Source organism: Xenopus laevis, chromosome 9_10L, assembly GCF_017654675.1.
Source record: "Xenopus laevis strain J_2021 chromosome 9_10L, Xenopus_laevis_v10.1, whole genome shotgun sequence".
In the NCBI taxonomy this organism is placed as follows: Eukaryota; Metazoa; Chordata; class Amphibia; order Anura; family Pipidae; genus Xenopus; species Xenopus laevis.
In genome coordinates this window covers 119,468,909-119,491,866 of record NC_054387.1, presented here as the reverse complement: position 1 = coordinate 119,491,866, position 22,958 = coordinate 119,468,909, and the positions used below count along the sequence as shown (strand labels likewise).

At 41.7% G+C, this 22,958-nt stretch overlaps 1 protein-coding gene across 3 annotated transcripts in view; it reads left to right on the top strand.

The window, feature by feature from the left end:
* cacna1h.L (calcium channel, voltage-dependent, T type, alpha 1H subunit L homeolog) overlaps positions 1-22,958 on the top strand; it is a 301,235-nt gene that overhangs the window by 251,589 nt on the left and 26,688 nt on the right. For 2 of the 3 annotated variants that reach the window (XM_041576396.1, XM_041576395.1), the window contains exons 16-27: positions 473-681; positions 2,263-2,697; positions 4,044-4,144; positions 4,273-4,396; positions 4,624-4,692; positions 5,511-5,695; positions 9,248-9,374; positions 10,467-10,592; positions 11,348-11,437; positions 13,577-13,790; positions 20,364-20,515; positions 22,564-22,673. In XM_041576396.1, the coding sequence (XP_041432330.1) occupies positions 473-681; positions 2,263-2,697; positions 4,044-4,144; positions 4,273-4,396; positions 4,624-4,692; positions 5,511-5,695; positions 9,248-9,374; positions 10,467-10,592; positions 11,348-11,437; positions 13,577-13,790; positions 20,364-20,515; positions 22,564-22,673 (1,942 nt within the window). The remainder of the gene's footprint in view (positions 1-472; positions 682-2,262; positions 2,698-4,043; positions 4,145-4,272; positions 4,397-4,623; positions 4,693-5,510; positions 5,696-9,247; positions 9,375-10,466; positions 10,593-11,347; positions 11,438-13,576; positions 13,791-20,363; positions 20,516-22,563; positions 22,674-22,958) is intronic. The other variant, XM_018236589.2, reaches the window with a different exon arrangement.

Genomic DNA, 22,958 nt, shown 5'->3' with positions numbered 1-22,958 from the left:
GCTTCTGCGCATGCGCGAAAAGACACTTCAGCGCAGAGACGCTTCTGCGCATGCGCGAATTGACGCATGCGTTCGGGTATGCGCACAGATAGGCGGTCAGGAGAGAAGGGACCGGACTAGGGGTAGGAGTAAGTACGTGCCTGGCGCCCCTCCACCTTTGCGCCCTAGGCACGTGCCTACTCTGCCTACCCCTAGTTCCGGCCCTGATAGATAGATAGATTATAACTGGCGAGATACATAAATAGATGGATAGATAGATAGATAGATAGATAGAGAGATAGATGATAGATAGATAGATAGATAGATAGATAGATAGATAGATAGATAGATAGATAGAGAGATAGATAGATAGATAGATAGATAGATAGATAGATAGATAAATAGATAGATAGATAAATTGATAGATAGGCTTGTACATAGATATAGCCCATTATGTGGGTGGAACTAATTCCATGTGTGTTTCTTATCCCAGAACTAAAGTTGTATTCACTCGCAGTGACGCCTAACGGGCATCTCGACCCTCGAAGTTCCATGCCCCCTCCTATAATCATGCGCACTGCTGCCACCCCAATGCCTACACCAAAGAGCTCCCCATGCATGGATTCATCTCATCCATTTGGTGATTCAAGAAGGGAAAGTAACGTCTCGATGGACCCGTCCATCTGCGATCAGAAGTCTTTGGTGAGTTTGGGAATTACAGAGTGTTCAGTACGTTTGCTATATTCCAATGTCTATTATTGGGTCAGGTAATTTAAATGGCTGAAGGCTGTTGCAATATAGCATTACTTTCTGTCTGTATGTTTATAACAATATAGAAGTATATTTTCCATATGAATACATAGTAGATGATGCTGTCTAGTTATCTGCCATTACATAACAATCTCATTTCTACCCACCCATTCCATCTGCTTAGTCATATATGCCACCAGCCTATTTGCCTAAGGTTAGGAGTGCATATAAATGCTGTCTAAGTACTAACACTTTGCATACAAATGTTACCTCTCAATTACATGGATTATTATTAATTAAGAGGCAACATTTTATTTCTCCTGCCACTTCCTTAGCAAATAACTCTTGCTTCCATTCGCTATGGTGATTACCAAGATGGATTACACATTAGTCGGCACTGCAAGGCTTGACATGAATTGACACTGTTGTTGAAAAAACACATTTAATTCAATCACTTAGTTCTTACTTTGCATCTGAATAGAAAACAAGCATCTATGTAGTTTTCTTGACCTTTAAAAGACAAATTGCAGTCTTGGAAGGACGATATTTTGTGTTGAAATTAACGGGGAAGAGAAATTGTGCCCCAAGGAGCATTATATAACCTGACTTAGTGCAACCTTTAAGGAAGGTGATTCATTTCATAGTTTTATTGTACTTTACAGTGCTACGCAATATGTTGGCGCTATATAAATACATGTTAATAATAATAATAATAATAATAATTGTAAAGCCTGGTACACCCAGGTAGTTTTATTGTACACCCTGGTACACACTTGGACAAATCAGGCTGATCTGATTGTTTGACCGGATCTTAATATGGGCCTATGAAGACCTGTAGAAGACCACATCAACACGCCAATGCAATCGTTGTCTTGTGGTTTTAATAAACATTGGCTGTTCACTAACCCCACTATCTAACGCAGTCCTTGATCTCAACCTGAGACATCTAAAAAGTCCTGATGACTAGTGGTGACCACAGGCCCAGTCAATATTAACCATAAGGGAATTCAGCCCTCTTTATTTATCATTGCATGTTAGATTTTGCAGTGGGCCCTTTATGCTTCAATTTCTTTTTTTTGTTCTATAGCCAATAATTCAATTAATTTTCCTTTTGGGTCTCTCTTGGTTAGTCAGTGCTCTCCTGAGAAGGGCCTTTTTAATGTAGCTTACTTTGGCAAAAAGCAAAGATAGAATTCTTACAGCTGGGTATTGACACGGGGCATGTCATCTTGACAAAATTAACAACAAGACAGATGGAAGTGCTCCTCAAGGCTTCTGAAAAACTAGTGATTGACAGAGTGCGGTTTGGGAAAGATAGGACAGATCAGATGATTAACAAGCTGAGGTGACTAAAACGCTTGCCTGTGACCTGCAGGCATAAGGGTCCAGTCTAATGTAAGTAAACTGCCGTGCTGCCTCTTGACCCTTGCCTGTCAGCATCCCCTGCTTCTTAATTCCTCTTCCTCTATATATTTAGTCTTGAATTATTATAGCTTGTGTGCTAAATCAGTACTTTATTCTCTCTTTCTGCAGGCCAGTCTACGCAGCACCCCTTGTACCCCTTGGGGCACTTACAGCAACTGGGGGAGCCGTCGCTCAAGCTGGAACAGTCTGGGTAGAGCGCCGAGCATCAAAAAGAAGAGCCAGTCAGGGGAGAGGGAGTCCTTACTCTCTGGTGAAGGAAAGGGGAGCACAGATGATGACTCTGATGACTGCAAGTCAAGCCCAGTGACAAGGGTAGCTCTCCATCGCAGGGCAGGTTCTCTTGACACACGAGGTTCTTTGGATATCCCTGATTTCCTACAGGTTCCTATGTTACGTCATTCCCTAAGTGTCAGCCCTTTGGCTATGGTTCCCTCAGATTATCAAGACTGCAATGGGAAAATGATGCATGTGCCCAGTGATCTGTTTGTGCGGGTGGAGAAACACAGGGAGGATCCGTTGGATTATGAAGACGACATAGAAGACGTGAGTCTGCTTTCCACTGAGTCTATGTTTCTGTTTAAAAAGAAACCTATTCTTGCTTGAGTTTTGATCTGATTAAGACACTCCCCCACTTAACCATTTCTGGAAAGCTCAACCCACTTGCTCTATCACAAAAATCTGGTGACCATCCATCAAACCATGCATTGATCCTCTCAATGACCTAAATCCACTGACTTTTTACCATAAAACAGACCAATATCCAAGGTCAGACTGTCCTGCTAGACCACCAGAAGATATTATGGTGAACCCTGGCTCTAGTGGGCCAGAGGCAAGAACACCATAGACACGCCACCTATGCCATTTAGCACTGTCTACATCAGTATTATGCTCTCCATGTCAGGTTCTCTGGTGGTCCCTAGGTGGCCCACCCTGAATTGCATGGTAACTTTAATACAAGTTAAGTTAGTATTTTAAGAACATCTGGCCGTTTCATCAGCTGATGAGAGCTGATGGGTTTTGGGTTTACAAAGGGAAGACTTTGTTGTTTCGGAAAGGGGTTTTAATGAGCAGGAAGACAAATGAACTCACCCTCTCTTAATAAGCCTTAGTGAAAGAGACATGACTATAGCATGAACAGATTATAAAAGAGCTTATCTGATATAATCCTTCCCACAGTGCACTGTGTTTTTAATTAACATGGTGTAACTGCCGTGCTAACGATCCCTGTGGGAAGCTGAATACATAAAGCTGTATACAGGCCTTTTCTTCCTGCTATACTATCCGCATCTTTGCATCTCATTAACACTAACGGATTTTCCTATTGCACAAAATATTTTGCAATTACATTTTATATGCAGAAACAGTTAACGTTCAATTTGTTTATCATGATCTCACAGTGATAAGAGTTATGGTAATTTACATGGGATTTTAATACTAGATATTGTGGCTGATTAGCTCTTTTAAAGGCAAACTTATCCTTTTTTAATTATCTCTTTGGGCCATGTCTAATGGAAATATACTGATATTTCAGTTGAAGAGCATTTCCTTGATCCATAAATACAATATACATATATTAAACTCACCAATGGCACTGATAATCTCTGTAGAATGACCCAATCTCTGTAGGTGACCCAAACTTAATTATGGGTATGTGGGATCAACCAACTCCTGGTTTGAAAATTACCATATAAAGCAGAAGGAATCATTGGAAGGAAACTTGGTTTTACTCCTAAATTTTCCATCACCATGGAATACCCCATAAGATAAAGGATAAAGAGTTTTCTGGTCAATATATGTAGAGTCAGGGATCTGGATTCTATGAAAAGCAAGCCGTGCTTCAGTCTTCAAAGGCACAAGCTTGATATCTCAACCATTAATTGTGATTTCAGAGTTACTGTTTCCGAATCCGAAAGATGTTGGAGCCATACAAACCTACATGGTGTAAGACACATGAAGACTGGTCCCTCTACATGTTCTCACCTCAAAACCAGTAAGGCACATACGTATAAAACCATCATCAGCTTCCAGTTGAATTATTATGCCAAATGCTACTAAAGTTTCTTTGGTGTACACAATGATGTATGATTATCTTTTTAACAATCTTCTTTCTTGGAAAAGGTTCCGAGTGATATGCCAAAAAGTCATTGCCCACAAGATGTTTGACCACGTGGTTCTTGTCTTTATCTTCTTAAACTGCATCACCATTGCGCTTGAACGGCCCGACATTGACTCCAATAGCCTGGTAGGCTTGCTCAGATTTAATTTCTTCCTAACTTAAACCTGTCTTATGCAGTTGGATGAGATGTGGGTCTTCCTGGATAAGTAGGGGGCAGACATTAAAGCTAGACAATAGCTCCTTTTATTAAAAGAAAAGATTACTAGTGCTGCTTCTCCACATATTTCATAATTGTTTCTAACAATGCTAAATATGACTTCAAATGGCATTCTCCTTTCTCTTATTTGTTCCAGGAACGGATATTCTTAAGTGTCTCCAACTACATTTTTACTGCAATCTTTGTGGTAGAAATGATGATCAAGGTAATCGTTTTGTCTCATAGTTTGGATTTTTGTTGCTAAGCGATTGGGGATTATTTTATCCTCTAATGCACGTTTTTTTCAGATTTTTGGGTGGTTCAACCATTATTGATGAAAAGTTTATCAGGTATATCCTGATATATATAGGCTAGAATATCTGGGATATCAAATAGGTGTTGACCTATTCACTGCTATGGGTTCTTCTAGGTGAGGTCAAATGTCTAGCTATCTATTATATATCTATCTTTCTGTCTATCTCTATCATCTATCTATCATCTATCTATTATCTATCCATGTATCTATTTGTTGGAAAGAATGTGTATATTATTTATATATATATATATATATATATATATATATATATATATATATATATATATATATATAATTATTTATATATATATATAATTATTTATATATATATATATATATATATATATATATATATATATATATATATATCTTTCCATCCCTGCTCATACCTGAGATTGATTGATAGATTGATTGAAAGCATTTGTTGCCTTGTATTAAACATAGAGCACATAGGGATAATGTAATAACATGTACAAAGTTTGTTCCAAGTCTAATAATCCACAGGAACCAATCAAATGTTTGCTTTCAAACAGCGCATCAGCAGATGTTAAACTTTGCCCTTGTTATAAGAAATCAATGTCCTTTTCAAGGTTTTTCATGAACATTGGTATCTTCTGCATCCTTCCTGGCTCAAGCTGGAGCTTGTAGAAATGAAGGAAATGGTGGGAACCAGTTTTTATGTAAGGCCTGAAATGAAACCTAAGTTCCGACTCTGCTATTCACCGTAGGTGGTGGCCCTGGGCTTCGTCTCCGGGGAGAACACTTACCTGCAGAGCAGCTGGAACGTGCTCGATGGGATTCTCGTCTTCGTTTCCATAATTGATATCATCGTGTCCCTTGCATCTGCCGGGGGAGCAAAAATTCTGGGAGTCTTGCGGGTATTGAGGCTGCTGCGGACTCTGCGCCCACTTAGGTAATTTACCTTGAAATAAACTTAATTTGCAAAAATGAACAGAACACTACAGTGAAAGCGATGAATATACTGTATGTAGACTACTCTGTGTATGAATTAATGGTATTATTGAATCTAAAAATACTTTGGTTTGTGCTACTGCTACATAACAAAAAATGTCTATGGTACCACTCAGCATATAAATGTTAAATAAGTAAAGATACAAAAATACATAATAGAAGAAATAATAAGGAGAAAACACTCACAGTTCACCTCAGTCCCAAGGTGCAAAAACCAAAAACACTGTATCCAAAGGATGTGAGGATCTCCAAAAATAAAGAGACAAATATAAAAAGTAGAAAAATTTATTAGGACATGAAGACCTAACGCGTTTCGTGCCTATAGGGGCACTTACTCATAGGCCTATGAGTAAGTGCCCCTATAGGCACGAAACGCGTTAGGTCTTCATGTCCTAATAAATGTTTCTACTTTTTATATTTGTCTCTTTATTTTTGGAGATCCTCACATCCTTTGGATACAGTGTTTTTTATTATTGAATCTAACCTAAAACAGATGGGATAAAAAGTGCCTGCCCATCACATAAATAGGCTTTCCAGGTTTTGTCTCCTTCTATATGTGCCTGATGTTTGATCTGCTTTTGGGGACATTTATATCCCATGTATTTTATTAATAAGAACCAATGAATTGAAGTAGAACATTATCTGTACAGTTATGGCCAAGAAAGATGTCATTAAAGGTGGCCATAAACAACCAACTTGCACAGTACTCTGAATGGTTTGCATTTGGGGTGAGAAAACGTCAATACTGCCTGATACCACCCTATTTCTGTAGGCAGTGACTTTTGGCATCATATTCTGGGGTGACTGTCCCCACCAGAGAGGTGTATCTAGCAGTTACTGGAGCCCACAGCAAAATCCATTAAGGGCCCCTTAGATTTTGGAGAAAAGGCATTTGTATGAGGCTGTTTATCATTATCAGTTATTTTCCCACTGGGCCCTTAAAACTTCTGGAACCTTTTCAGTTGACCCGGGAGATAGACAGCACTTGTATCACTGCGGCATGGGCGCACTCCTGGGTTCCACTACCTAATAACATGTTGTAAGCATTTTTCTAGCACCAGCGCTCCTCCTCCTCTAATGGGATTCTTCATCCCTGCATTGTATAGTGACATAACGCCTGTAATTTTATTGTCAGGGGCGAGACATGCCTCTCAGCCAGACCTCTCCGCACTGCACTAATGTCAATTTGCAAGCATCAAGCTTCCTATACACTTAAGTGAGTAGCAGGGGCTGCCATGTCGGAAGAAATATGCTTTTAATGTTTCCAGGCCAAATATGTCATGTGGAACATGAAAAGTAATTGAATTAGTAATGTGATCGGGGTATGGAGCATATTTAAAGGGCCAGGCATGAATAAGGAAGAATAGTTCTCATATACCCAATGCTAAAATATATATATAAAGAGTGGAAAAATCACTCCAATGGCAAAACCGTTATCATTGCAAGAAACAGAGACACCCAGTGTAACTGCAAGCAGGTATTTGCCTGTTTATTTTATTCACAGCAGTTTTTTCTATTTTGTTGATGCTCATGGAGGATGCCTCTGCTAAGCCGAACAATATGGCAGCTTTCAGACATACCGGTATGTAGAAGATAGATCAGAGAAGAAAGGGTTGGATTAATGGGCTCCTGATAAAGGTACTCATAGGGGATGATTTATCATGGGTCAAATTGAAATTTCAAATTTGAATTTTTGAGTTTTTTTATGGCCAAAACTATCAAATTCGACTAGGGAATTTTTTAAAAAAGTCAAATTTGATTTTCGAGATCTATCATACTCTGGCCCTTTTCATATTCGACTATTTGCCACCTAAAACCTGCCGAATTGCTGTTTTGATCAAAAGGAGACGTCCTGGGATCAATTAAGATTTGTTTGCAGCCTTCCTGACGTGCGAGTTTTTTTTTTTTTCTGAGAAAAAAACTCAAATTGAGTTTTCAAAGTTTTCGGCCGATCCTATTCACCCGAGTTTAGAAAATTCTATCTTTTTAATACATTTCGATTGGTTGAATTGAGAGTTCATGGGAGTTTTAAAAAAAACTTCCATGAGTTTGAAATTCGACCCTTGATAAATCTGCCCCACAGTGTGTGTAAATGTGATTGGGACTTTAGATTGTAAGCTCCACAGGGGCAGGAACTGACGGGAAAGATAATTGCTTTAAAGTGCTACAGTGTATGTTGGTGGTAATAATAGGGTCTCATTGCGTTTGGGGCATTGCTCAGTGGCACATTAATCCTCACCCCATCTCTCCCCCACTGGGCACTGGTTACTCCCAACATGTATTTTCCTTGCCTTGTCTGGGGTTTAATTTCATATAGAAACGCTGAGCATATAAATCAGCACTGGAATCTCAGGGAGTTGTTATATTGTTTGTTTCCAAACCCACGGAGAGCAGCAACGGTTCAAGGGAGAAACAGGGAGATCACACGCGCAATGTGACTAATGTGCCTGAGCAACTGCCATCATGAATGGCACAGACTGAATACTTTCATTACTCGGGGGACAGTTGGACCATTATCTGTAAAACCCAGATGTGAAAGAGCAGTTGTGTCTGAGCATTCCTGTCCCTCTGAGATGTTAGAGGCTGCACTTCGTTGCTAATGATTGTGACTTGGGCTTGTCCGGGCCGATCACATTTGAGGAGCCTGGGAGTTGGACGGTGGAAGGATCATTAGGTGACAATGTTATATTCAAAAATGAGGGCAGATCTACAGCGTGCAGTGTCCTCTGATGGCTGAAGCATGCTGGGAGTTGTAGGGTAACAAGCAGACAGCAGAGGCAGAAATAAGCACCCATGGGACTGAGGGCAAAATTTGCCACTGGGCCCACCCCTTAAAGAAGAAGGAAAGCTACCAAGTTTGAAGCCAATAGATTAGCCACAATGGTGCAAGTAGAACACTATATTTATTCTGCAGAATACTTCACCATTCCTGAGTAAACAGCTCTAGAAGCTCTCTCTCTCTCTTTGTTTAGGATAGCAGCTGCCATATTAGCTTGGTGTGACATCAAGTGCCCGGGCCTAGGGTGGCAAGGCGGTAGCGGCGGCAAGCCACTAGGCCACATTTTAAGAGGTGCTAATCGGCAGCATTTCAGCCCATGTGCGCACACTCTTCTGCAGGGGGTTGCGTGTGAAATTGCCGGGTGCTAGGACCTTGCGACACAACAGGCCTCGGGGTGGTGAAGACAGGAATCTGGCCCTGTTCCTGCTTGAGTCTATAGCTCTGGGCTCAGATTACAGCAGGGAGGGGGGGAGGAGCAAACTGAGCATGCTCAAGCCCTAGCCCTGGAGGTTTAAGCTGAAAACAGGAAGTCTGATACAGAAGCCCATGAGTACACAATAGAAGGAAAGAAATGCAGTGTTCTTTTGACAGAGGACTCAGAGCAGCATTACTTTTAGGGTTTACTGGTGTATTTATATAGATATTTCTGATAAAGCTCACTTCGTTTTAACCTTTCTTTCTCTTTTAACTTGCTCTTGATTTTTCCCCTCCCAGGGTTATCAGTCGAGCCCCAGGCCTGAAGCTGGTTGTAGAGACTCTCATCTCCTCCCTGAGGCCCATTGGCAACATCGTCCTTATCTGCTGCGCTTTCTTCATTATTTTCGGTATTCTGGGAGTACAGGTAAAACTGGGGATGAAGTAATAAAGTTGGAGGGGGGTTATTTGGAGAGGTGCAAGATCAATAGGGAAAGTCTATGTTTATGTGTAAAATGTGAGCTTTGTAGCAATGAAGGCAAGGGATACCTGCACTGGGTTAGACAAGACCATCTCAGCAAATAGGAGATAGGAGGTTGGGTCTTTACTAATGCATTATTCTGTGTCAATGTATAAGCAGGGTCGGACTCCCTCTTCTGCATAAAAAATTTGCAAGCATGCACATGCAGTGGGGGTACGCGAGGTATTGTGGCACTTGATCGTTTGCAGCTGGGGCCCCCTGGACCTGCTGTTGCACTTCCTTGTATATGTGCGCGTGCAAAGGGGGTATAGGAGGTATCGGCTGGGGGCCCCGGACCTGCTCCTGCACTTTCTCCGTCTTGTGCTTACCAGCACATGTGCGCGCGCATGCAGAGAGGGTGGAGGACGTATCGGTGGCATAGAGTAGTTTGTGGCTGGGGGGGGGACAGTGTGGGGGGCCCCTGAGGCTGCAGGCCTGGTGGGCCCCGGCCCCCCAGTCCGACACTGTGTATAAGGAATGTAATCCATCCCCAAAACTGACTCACTTGCGCCACCCTAACTTTACAAAGAGTATCAAGTAGGGATGCACCGAATCCCTGAATCCTTGGTGAAAGATTTGGGCAAATACCGAACCGAATCCGAATCCTAATCTGCATATGCAAATTAGGGGCAGGAAAGGAAAAAGTGGAAAAAAATCTTCTTTTGTAATGAAAATTCACGTGATTTCCCTACCTGCCCCTAATTTACATATGCAAATTAGGATTCGGATTCGTTCAGCCAGGCACAAGGATTTGGCTGAATCCAAATCCTGCTGAAAAGGGCTGAATTCTGACAAATCCCGAACCGAATTCTGGATTCAGTGCATCCCTAATCCCAATCTTTATTAGAGATGCATAAGGATTCACTAATGAATGCCTTGCAGTTTGCAGTGCAGAGAAGCAAGACTGAGAGTAAAGGTGCTCAGCCATCAACAGCAGCGTGTATGTATGTTATCTTCTGTATCATGTATATATGGGCTTTATTAGATTTTTTGTTGCAGCTTTTCAAGGGCAAGTTCTACTACTGTGAAGGACTTGATACACGGAACATCACCAACAGGTCAGAGTGCACCCGGGCGCGTTACAAGTGGGTGCGGCGCAAGTACAACTTTGATAACCTGGGCCAGGTACGTGGCAACACTGCTCTAGAACTGAAATGAGAGCTACCTAATAGGGCAGATTTAGGCAGCCTTAGGTCTGGGGCATCAACTAGGGAACCCCCTTCCCTGCTCGCACACCACCATTGCTCCTCACCTGCCTGCGACATCCCTAATATGGAGTTGTGGTGGCTCCTCCTGTATGAACATTGGTGAAATTGAGTGCTGTGCCTCCTAAAATTATAGGTTCAGGTTGATCATAGAGTTTTTTTTGTATATTCTTTATTTTCATTTTTGAAATAAACAAGGAACAAGGGAGATACAGAAAACAAAGGGAAGCTGTCATCATTAATCATGGGTCCCCATATAAGTTAGCAGGGCACTTCTCCCAAGGACCCAAATTAACTCCCCTGACGATGGGCCCTGATAACAAATGAATGCCCCTAGTGCACACAGTCCCACTCCTGATCTACCCCAGCCACTCCCCAATAATGCCAAACACTTTGCCTATGAGCCACTCAAATCCAACTCACTACAGTACATGCCCTGCCCATTTTGTGATCCTCAAAACACACTTTTACATTTCATGCCCCCCTGTTGGGGAACCACGTAATAATTAGCTTTACTTGTCCTTTAAATTAACGCATTTGACAGGTTTGATGTGTTGCAGAACGTCTTTTCGCTGCTTTTGCCTCCAAACTGGAATTTAATTCTTATTATTGTGATTTATAGTTTTTATCTGGGGGAATGAGATTCTAATTTGCCTGTACCTGTCTCTCCACAAGGCTCTCATGTCGCTCTTTGTCCTGTCCTCCAAAGATGGCTGGGTGAATATCATGTACGATGGCCTGGACGCTGTTGCCACAGATGTTCAGGTAAGAAATGACGTTAGCAGCGATCAAGGCTCCCCCCTTAACCCATTCCTGCCCGCTGCTTTATGGCGGCACGTGTACAGTCGCTGCACGAGTCACGGAACCAGCCGCATTCTTCTGACCTCCCAGGGTAGCAATCTCTATTGTGAGTTATTCACATCCATTTGTTGGTTGCGGTTGGACAAACGCGTGTGTGTATCAGTGTGACACTGCTTCAGAGATGAGGAACAATGGAGTGTTGGGGGCTTTATCACTGCAGTTATTAGGTTTTCCATATAAATGGTACCAACAGCCTCATTTATTCTCAAAATCTATTTGCCTTGTGTTACTACAACCAGTGAGTCATGCAGAACACAGCGGATGTGATCTGGAAAGGACACACTATTAAGGGAATAATACAATGTATGGGTAAACAGACTACGTTATATGCTCCTTGGAGTCTGCTTTGGGGGAGCAAAGACAAGGCTGCCGGGGGGCCCGAGTCAGATGGTACTTAGTCTCATAGTCCTACCACCCAACTGCACCCACAATCCCTCACCACACACAAACCTCATGCTCCTGAATCCTGTGTATGGTGTATCCCTACTATCTGCTGCTTCTCAATGTCAATCATATAGTCTGTATATATCCACAATGGATCCTTTTATTGATATATATATGTATATATCCTTCACAATGGACCAGCACTCCAGTAAAATTTTAAAATAAAAGCATTTATTTAAACATCACTTTCGTGTCCAACGTTTCAGCCCACATTGGGGCCTTTATCAAGGATGAAACCTTGGACACGAAAGTGATGTTTAAATAAATGCTTTTGATTTAAAATTTCACGGAGTGCTGGTCCATTGTGAAGGATACATACTACTATTGACCATAGCACCCACTCCAAATTGTGGAAGGAAGAGTGCAGTTACTTAAAGAACAGACTATATATATAAATATATATATATATATAGATATATATATATATATATATATATATATATATATATATATATATATATATATATATATATATATAGATATAGATATAGATATAGATATAGATATAATAGATATATAAATATATATATATATATATATATATATATATATATATCTATCTATCAATAAAAGGGACACTAATATGTGTATCTAAATAAAAGCTAAAGATTTTACAAAGGGAAGTGCTGGCCCTGGGATGGTTCATTCTGAACTTGAAGTATGTGTCTAAGAATTGACCGCGCACCCCAAAGGTAATTCAGATAGAGTGCGGACACTTAACAAGACAATTTTGTGTGTGTGTATATATATATATATATATGGACCCTTCCCTCTTTCCCACTTACCTTTCCATCCCAGTGGTTCACTCTTTCACCTATGCCACACAGTATTTGGCATTATTTATTTTATTTTAATACCAAGGTATTAAAGGATACATGTACTGGACCATGAAGTAGTCAAGGAAGTTGTCAGGAGAAAGAAAGAGGCTGCTCTGATGTTCTTCTACTAAGGAAAAAACCTTTATAAAATCTTTCCTAAGCAGAAGAACATCAGAGCAGCCTCTTTCTTTCTCCTGACAACTTCCTTGACTACTTGGTGGTCAGACTGGTTGGAAAATGACCAGCAGGTGGCGCTGTTGTAACAAAACTCATTCATATTAACAGCACATGTATCCTTTAATATCTAGGTATTAAAACAAAATAAATAATGAAGGTATATTGCAAAAGTGATTAGAATAGCACCCTCATTCATTTTACATTCACCTATTTTTAAGGTATACTTATCCTTTAAAAGGGTCAAAGCAATTAACAAGGTCCCTCCTACTTAGTTGTACTGGATGAAGATATATATCCTTTAATGATCTGCAGGTCTTATATATACAGGGCATGTACATGGGGGGGGGGGTATAACTTTATTTGCTGGGCATTCAATGCTCTGTGGGAAATGGGCAGGTCCTGTGCAAGAAGAGTGCATTGTGGCCCCAGCACAATCAGGTGTTGCTGTCACACTTTCTGCAGACTAAAAAGAAAATGTAACATGGGGTGAGGTTTGCCATAGATTGTGGGTGTTTTCCCTTTTTTATGTACAGATCCTGCTTCACCACTTCGATCCTCCTGTTTCTCAAATTTCTCCAATTTGTCCCTATTGTCATCACCACAGCCAGTCAAAAACCACAACCCGTGGATGCTTCTGTTCTTCATCTCCTTCCTCCTCATCGTCAGCTTCTTCGTGCTCAACATGTTCGTAGGGGTGGTGGTAGAGAACTTCCACAAGTGCCGGCAACACCAAGAGGCGGAAGAGGCCCGGCGCAGGGAGGAGAAACGCCTCCGCCGCCTGGAGAAAAAGCGCAGGAGTAAGGCGTTGTATATGTCTGGTCGGTAGAATGTTTTCAAAGGAATCTTTCTCTGCTCTGCCTGCTGCCAAGATAGAACCATCTCCAGTAGCACCGGCATAGGCTCCATTGGATAAGAATTTTGAGATGGAAAAGGGGGCGCAGCGGTAGAGTTGCTTACCGAGGGCCAAAATATAGAAATGAAAGACCCTTTATATTTGTCAGCCCCTATAAAATGGCTTAATAGAACGCATGTAGTGTGCCACTTTGTTCCTAAATTTTCCACTGCTGTAATTATATATACATATACTGTATATATATATATATATATATATATATATAACCATACACATGCACTTAATTCACTACTCCCACTAAATGTACCCATGGATTATGGGTAATGTAATTGTCACTGCATTCAGGTTAGTAATATTTGTGGCTGATTGCAGGAAAAACCAAATTGAAGGAAAACCAAATTATAACATTTTGGCAGCCACCACCCACGTCATTCCTGGCCTTTGCTGATCCATACCCTTCTCTGCTGCCTTTCCCTCTCAAACATCATGTAGTGCTAGTAGTATTTAGAAGTCGGCGCATGTGTTTGCACGCAAGGTTGCATGAGCAATGTAGGCTGAGAAGAAAGTGATACTGACAGGGATGGAAGGCTAATAACTTGACCTATAATTCTACATACTGTACCAAGGACTGGCAGAGCAGAGGGGATGGAAATAGGGGTGACTGCTCTGGGCTCTGCAATAATGTACGGCAAGTGTGGGATAGCAGGTATGATTGGGCAATATGGTGGCAATAGGTGTAGCTGGAAACTATAGGGCAAGATTCAAGAGTAAATCTATCCATACGTGTGCCAATAAAAGCTGCTGAATCAGCCCCTGTATATTGGCATGTCTGACGGCCTACCTGACTAGTATCTGGCTAAATATCAGATGTCTATTGGGCAGGTTAGAAAGTACCATTGGACAAGGAGCATTGGCGTGCTGATGGAATCCTCTCCCGACAGCTCGGCATATTTATCATTGACACGGGGGTCCAAGTGATGGGAACCGTGTGATTTAGCCAAATGTGTGAAGGGGTCAAAATGGCCGAACTGTTACTTTAATACTCTCTAGGGTTATTTACAATACCTGGGGTGCAAGTGCTGGAGCACAAGGGGCTCAGATGCCCCCAGACAGGGCCCAGATGTGGGCTTTTCCTCCTGACACTCCCTATCTTCTCCTTCCTGGTCCTATTGGATGCTGCCTAACACAGGAAACCCTCTAAATAAGGGGCATGCTGCAGGTCTCTGCACTCCCAAAATGAGCTCAGAGGCTTAAGTTTGAGTGCTCTGAGACAGTTGCTTTCAGGAACGCTCACCCCTGGTCAGATTTAACCTTGGAGTATCCGGCGACCATGGAGAGATTTTTTTTCTGCACTTTTAATGTACCATATAGGCACCCAAAAGGATGCCAGTCTAAAACTGTTGCTTGGGGCATGGGTACTCTAGTGCCTATGTATTTGGTAAAGACAGCCCTGCCATCTTCATTGTTGAAGGCTGAGGAGTGTGTAGGTCATTCTTTATATATTTTAACCTTGGTTGTTGTCATAGCTAAGGACCTTTTGCCTGAAGGCACTGCCCTCTGCTCTGCACCTTGTGCCAGGATTCAGACATGCAGCATGTGATGGGAAGTGCATGAGCCCCTAGAGGATTAGTGTTGCACCCCTTATTAATCTTGCCCTTGAATGGTAGATGTCCCAATATTCTTCAGTTTTTTTCTAAATATATGTTTAAATAATATAAGCTGAGGGATCAGTGCAAGGACACCCTTCAGTGGAACAGACTACAGACAAGGATGCAGACTGAGTGATTGTATCTCAGCTCACAAGTGGCTCCAGCTCATTTAAGAGAAGAAGCTGGAGATTTAATGGGTTGGGACTTCTGCTGTCGCAAAAAAAAAAAACAGCCCAAGGGCATCATAAAAAGAAGCGCATTTATTTCATGCCGTGCACCAGGATGCAGCTAGTGGGTGATGGTATTCCAAATAACTTGCTGGACTCACATGAATAAAAGCAAAATTTAATATTATATAAGATCCTGCCCCAAGCATGGGAGAGGACCCAGTGTGTAAGTGAGAGAGAACTGGAGAATATATTCATGTTTGGTTTAAAACACCATGGTTATATGCCTTCTCCATGTAAATGGTGCCAATATAGTGGCCCCAGCAGTCCTCCATCCAGAGTCAGACCAAGAAGAATTGAAACCCAAGGTGCACATTGCCACCACACTGACGCCAGCCCCTGGGCGCTTCATATAGGCAAGATGTAAATATGAGTTTGGTAGAGAATTAATTAATGCAACCTAGGAGGTATACGGGTACCCAGTGGGGCACTGACCAATCAGAAACCTCTTGGAAACAACTTTGTTGGGTCCTCTGAAAGTGCGTATAAGCCCCTTGCTGTTAGAGTCGGCTTTAGAACGTGTTATTACCCCCAGCCATATCACGGGTGGACTTTCTTACTTGCTCAACACAGCAGAGAGTTAATCCAGACCAGAAGTGTTGGACTTGTGAAATAAGAAAGCAACTCTGGCGATTCTGTCGCACCGCATCAACCTGTAGATTTAATGTTTCTCTTTATTAGGGGTTTCCTGTATATGTCAGTATATTTTCAACCAGCTGAGCAATTCTTATAAACTTGTGCCCAGTGGAGTAACTAGTAGTGATGGGTGAATTTCTCCCGATTCGCTGGGAAATTTGCAAAACTCAAATTTTGATGCCCGTAGCAATTTGCGTCAATTTTGACACCCGCGTAAAAGTCAACAAGCGTATGAATAGTGTTGACGCGAGACAGTTTTGACGCAAGCATTTTCCAACGCGCGTTTCTGACGCCATCGAATTTTTGTGGGAGTTTCGCAAATGTATTCGTCGGTTGCGAAACGCGGATATTTGCCACAAATTCGCGCCTGCCGAATGTATTCATCCATCACTAGTAACTAGATGTTACTGGGCCCCACAGCAAATCAATTTTATGGCCCCCAACATATCCAGAGGTTGCCCTATTTTACCAATATATGTTGAACTTGCCCATTATATGGGGCCCCTATACCTTCTGGGCCCCCCTGCAGCCGCAGGTCTGCTTCCTCTGTAGTTACTCCCCTGCCTGTGCCCTTTCAGGCTTGGCTTTCCCCAAATCTCAGCAACAACAATTTACATTACATACAACCAATTTCATATAAGGGCTTCTCAGCAGGGACATTGACCTACAGCTTGTGTTGGGCTTCCCAGTTCCCAGCATGCATTGGTGAGTTCAGGATTCTCGCTGGTGCTTTTTTGGCCAAATCAAATTATCTGATAGTGAGAACAATTTATTATTTATTATGCCAGACAGTAACTTTTAACCCTCAGAATCCCTTGCAGAATTATGTTAAGCATCAGGGTGTAATTTTTGGGTATGTTTCAATGCAGGCAGTAATATAGAGAGGGTATAGATCATTGTTTGGTTGACCATTCCCCCCCCATTTACATCATGGCCACCCCTGGACTGCTCGGTTTTTGGTGGAGAATGCGGGTAGGCTTGAGAGTGACACATTGCTACATTGAAGACACAGGAGGACGGACACAAATGTTTCTGTGAACTGGAAATATCAGGGCAAATTTACTAAAGGGCGAAGTGACTAACGCGGGCAAAAATTTGCAGGGAAGGAGATAGACTCTAGCGGTACTTCGCTCCCTAACGCCTGGCGAATTAGCGCTCTGGCGAATGGACGTAACGTAGTGTAATGTATTTGCTGCAACATATAGGTCCATTGAACTTCCCACCGTATACAAATTAGCCAAAGCTAGCGCAACTTGGCCATCGTTCGGCGCCCTGGACACAATTTTGGATTTTAGTGAATTAGCATTGTCCTGGCGAATCTACGCCTGTCGAAGTGTTGCGCTTTGAGCAAAGCCGTCGCTGGCATTTTTTCGGAGGTTAGTAAATTTGCCCTAATCTTTAGCTGATGAGCACTCATTTAATAAAAGCCTAATGTATATTTTAGCAACCATATGAAAGATGATTTCCAAATGCGAAGAAGAGAAATAGACCCATATACAGTACATTACAGGCGCAGAAAGGAAATAATGAATGTGTGTGACTCTTAATGAGAAGAGCAGATGGATGGATACAGATTGTATTGTGCAGAGGGGGGAACAATGCTCTGCATCTGCAAGGCCACAGAGACATTTACCTCCAACCCATTCTCTGCAAAATGATATTTACTGAGCAGGAAAGAATCTAATTCAATGAAATGTGGGGTTTTTTTTCATTATAAGTGAAGAAGGAAGGGAAGTGCAAGGCTGAATATGATGTACAACAGATAAAGAGAAGCTTGCTGGGAGTTGTTAAAGCCATACACCTAATCAAAAATTCTTTGTGCCAGATACCCCCCCCTTCCCAGAGGATCCAACTGGATAATGATGCAAAATCCAAACCCTAACTTTCATAGGGGTTGTCGTAATTGTACAGTAGTTTATAGTTACGCACCCCTACTGGTCTGTGGCCAGTGTCAGACTGGCCAACCAGGAGAGTATGGGGTGCGGTTTGTCCCAAATACATTCTGTATACAAAACTATCCCTAATACACAGAATGAATGTCTCTCATGGTATATATAAGTATTTGTGACCATACACAGAGAAAAAAAATATCCAAAAGACTTATTTCTATTAAAGAATAAAAAACTGCACCCCATAGGAAAGATGGTGCCTATAGTAACAGTGTGATGCTACAGGGCTGATTATTAAATTCTGTTGCTAATTGCACTGGTTTCTGTGCTGCCATGTAGTAATTATCTGTATTAATTACTAATCAGCCTTATATTGTGACATTTCTATTCTATGTGTACTGTATATTGTGAATGGGTCCCTAAGCTCAGTAAGTGACAGCAGCACAGAGCATGTGCAGTGAATCAGCAGAAAAGAAGATCGGGAGCTACTGGGGCATCTTTGGAGACACAGATCTTTACTGCTAAAGGGCTGTGGTTGCCTTGAGCTGGTAGAGAAGCCCAAAACATAATGTACAATATTTCCAGCTACTTCTTTAGTTTGGCTTTAGTTCTCCTTTAAGCTCCACTGTGTCAGGGACAGCAGAACATGTTGGCGCTATATAAATAGAGGATAATAATAATAATATACTCGGCTGCTGCCTTTAAAGAGCGTGCTGCCTGTGATTTGCTTTGCATGGTGCACTTAATAGCCTGCATGAGTGTATAATAGAGCAGGATGGCCATCTGACCTTGGTATCCAAGAGCAAGCCAGACAATGAAGCCTATTACTGGGAGCCTTCATCAGTGGTTTTAATATTTCATAACATGGAGCCTGTTGGTACAGTAACTGCTTTTCATTGGGGAGCTGTTGGCAAGGGCCTGCCATGTTTTTTTGCCCAGATCAGATGACCATTCCAACCATGTCTGCTGTTGCTTATATGATTAACCGATTATTTCCAGCCTCGCTATAGAGTTACAGAACTACCGTTGCAGTTAAGGGGCCGAAACATATTTTGCTTGTATTAGCGTGAAGCTTTTTAGGCTACTCAGAGTCAATCAAAACCAAAATCTCTTCGGTTAAGGTTGTTCACGGTAGGCACAATTCATTCCGGAACCCAAAATCCACTGGACAAGTTATGAATATCGGAAGCTGACAGAGTATTCTTTGTTCTTGGTACTTGGCATTGAATACTTTAAAGGGGGTCATTCACCTTTAAACTAACTTTTAGTAGGATGTAGAGAGGGATATTCTGAGACAATTTGCAGTTGGTTTGAATTTTTTATTATTTGTGGTTTCTGAGTTATTAAGCTTTTTTATTCAGCAGCTCTGCAGTTTGCAATTTCAGCAATCTGGTTGTTAGGGTCCAAATGACCCTAGCAACCATGCATTGATATGAATAAGAGACTGGAATATGAATAAGAGAGGGGCTGAATAGAAAGATAAGTAATAAAAAAGTAGCAATAACAATATATTTGTAGTTTTACAGAGCGCTTGTATTTTAGATGGGGTCAGTGACTCCCATTTGAAAGCTGGAAAGAGTCAGAAGAAGAAGGCAAATAATTAAAAAAAACTATAAAAAATAAATAATGAAGACCAATTGAAATCAGGTAAGGTTGCTTAAAATACTAAAAGTTAACTTAAAGGTGAACCAGCCCTTTAAGGGTGATTTAATAGCAGGTGCCAAGTTTGTCCCAGTTCTATTAACAATTTCTAAGCAGCATTGCCAGGTCTCCTTGGTTGCTATGGGTTACTAGATCCGGGGGTATTGTTTTCCCGTTGGGAAGTACCGCAAAGGGTCAGGGCTATAATAACTACTCAAGCGGTGTTCAGTTTCTTTTCAGGGACAGCTTGGGTTCAACTGAGTGATTTAGTCGTCAAGTGAGCTGACAGTTTATAGGACCACAGTAAATTCTCTATAAAGCTGTGAAATCTTAAAAACCATACTTTGTAAAGCTGTGAAGCTTTAAAAACTGTACCTTGTATACATTTGTCTGTGTTTCACTGAGTTTGGTCTGTATGGTGCATCATGGAACAATGTTGTGTTGTATTTCTGGTGGGTAACGTCCGCTCTCTTGTGACTGTCACATTTTCACGCAGAGGCCCAGCGGAGACCGTATTATGCAGAGTACTCGCCAGCACGACTCTACATCCACACTATGTGCACCAGCCACTACCTGGATCTCTTCATCACCTGCATTATTTGCATCAACGTCATCACAATGTCCATGGAACACTACAACCAGCCAAAGGTAGGCCAGCAATGCCCATTGAGTGACCTCTAGTAGGGGAAAGCACGAAAACCAACAAGTGCCATCCATAACACCCAGCAGCCCTTGTCTGCTTAGCATGCATAAGTATCATGGGAGTAGTAACTTTACACCAGCTAGGATGATAGGGCTGCCTACTTTACCTTATTTCTCAACCTTGGCATCAAGAATCTTTACACTGGCTGGGCAGATAAAATGCCAGCTAGGTGGGTGCCATATACAACCCAATGTATAGCCTTCCATCAAAAGCCGCATCCCATAGGGTATGTTCATCCACCATATAAGCCTAATACATCATGGGATTTGGGGTAGAGTCTTATGGAGGAACATGTTTAAAGGCTGTGCTTTGTCAGACTGGGCCTCATTATTAGAGCAGTGATATCACAATGGTGAATGCTTTTTAAGGCGGTTTAACACCAATAAAATAAAAGCAACTTTCCAATATACCTTCATTACAAATGTAAACTTTATTTGTGCATGTCACTGCACTGAAAGCAGCATTTCTCCGCCTCTTTCTGTTCTCTGCACTGGCGGTTGTAACTTTTAAATAATGTAGCAAAATGCAGCAGATTAACAGACCCATGTAGAAGCCTACAAGGCTTCTGTCTGATCCAAGTGCCTGGCAGATCCAGGCTTCACCCCTTTTAGCCCCTCCCTTAAATATATGGGAAATTTACTCCTGCAACAAATGACACAATTTTGGGTGGGGCTTGGTGTGTAGTAAAAATAACCGGTAGTAATAGTAATAGTAATATACCGGTATTCCAAATTAGAGATTATGGGAAAATAACTTTAGCAGCCAGAAAGAAGTCAGAATGGAAGACCAATAGGAGAGGAATTCTACAGCTGATCTGTTTATTTGGTTGCAGAGGGTCAGCGACCCCAATGACCAAGGAGCATTTTTAGGCAAAAAAAGGAAAGCAAATAATTTGTAACCATACAACGTAATTGATGAAGAGTTACTTAAGAGTTGCTTAGACTTGGTCCCTCTATCACATGCTAAAATTGAATATAAAAGTGAACATTCCATTTAAGGCAGGAGAAACATAATGTAGCCACTGGACAGAACACCAGCCCAAGTCTATCAGGATTAATTCATAATACTCAAGGCACTCACCAATGATTTAAATTGTTTTTTGTCACCAGCCGCTGGCAGTTCCCGGGTGTTTCGCACTCAGTCGCCCATGTTGCTGCCTCTCAAGTTAATTTTCTGCCGTTCTTTTCAGCCAGATGACATAATAACAGCGGCTTCTCATCCCCATCTGCTTCTCTTAATTGATTGGCCTAATTTACTGTTTTTAAAGGATTTGGCCGCACCAGAAAAAAAGGGGAACAGGATATTGAGTTTATTAAAGACAGTTTCAGGACTGTGGCTCAAGGCATGTATTCTCCACCTGCTGAGAAAGAAGCACCTTAATCTGCTGCTGTCACATCCCATTCACTTCAGTGTTAAATGCATGCTTGACAGATAGGGGCAAATTTACTTATGGTCGAATATCGAGGGTTAATTAACCCTCGATATTCGACTGCCGAATTGAAATCCTTCGACTTCGAATAGCGAAGTCGAAGGATTTACCGCAAACAGTTCGATCAAACGAAAAATTGTTCAATCGAAACGAAACGAATCGAAGGATTTTAATCCATCGATCGAACGATTTTTCTTCTACCTAAAAATTGTTAGGAAGCCTATGGGGACCTTCCCCATAGGCTAACATTGATGTTCGGTAGGTTTTAGGTGGCGAAGTACTTGGTCGAAGTTTTTTTTAAAGAGACAGTAATTTGACTATCGAATCAAAGTCGTAGTCGAAGGTCGAAGTAGTCAATTCGATGGTCGAAGTAGCCAAAAACAAACATTCGAAATTCGACTTTTTTTTTTATTCTATTCCTTCACTCGAACTAAGTAAATGGGCCCCATATAGTACTGGTGCTTTGCAACCTAAAAATACTCAGTGCCAACCTTGTGTGCCATCTGGGTATGAAAGGGCTTATTGGGATCTGGGAATTAACGCCGGACGCTTCTTTTCTTGCAGTCCCTGGAAGAAGTTTTAAAATACTGCAACTACGTGTTCACCATCGTCTTCGTGTTTGAGGCCCTGTTCAAGCTTGTGGCATTTGGGTTCCGGAGGTTTTTTAAAGACAGGTAAGGTGCCCGTGATGAGATGCTTAAAGACGTTTCTGCCCCCTCCCTACCATAGTTCCAAGAATACCTTGGGCAGCATTGATGTGTGCACCATAAATCTCACTTATGATTTATTAAGAACAGCATATAAATGCTCACCCCAAATCTCAGCCTCCATGATGGGCCCCCCAATCAATTCTATTACGGGTCATTGGAATGGAATTTTTGCCACTTTGCCCTGTTTATCAGCATGTCTTTCTTATCATTTGGATGCAGGTCCATTTTAGCCATGGGTTAAGGTGAGAG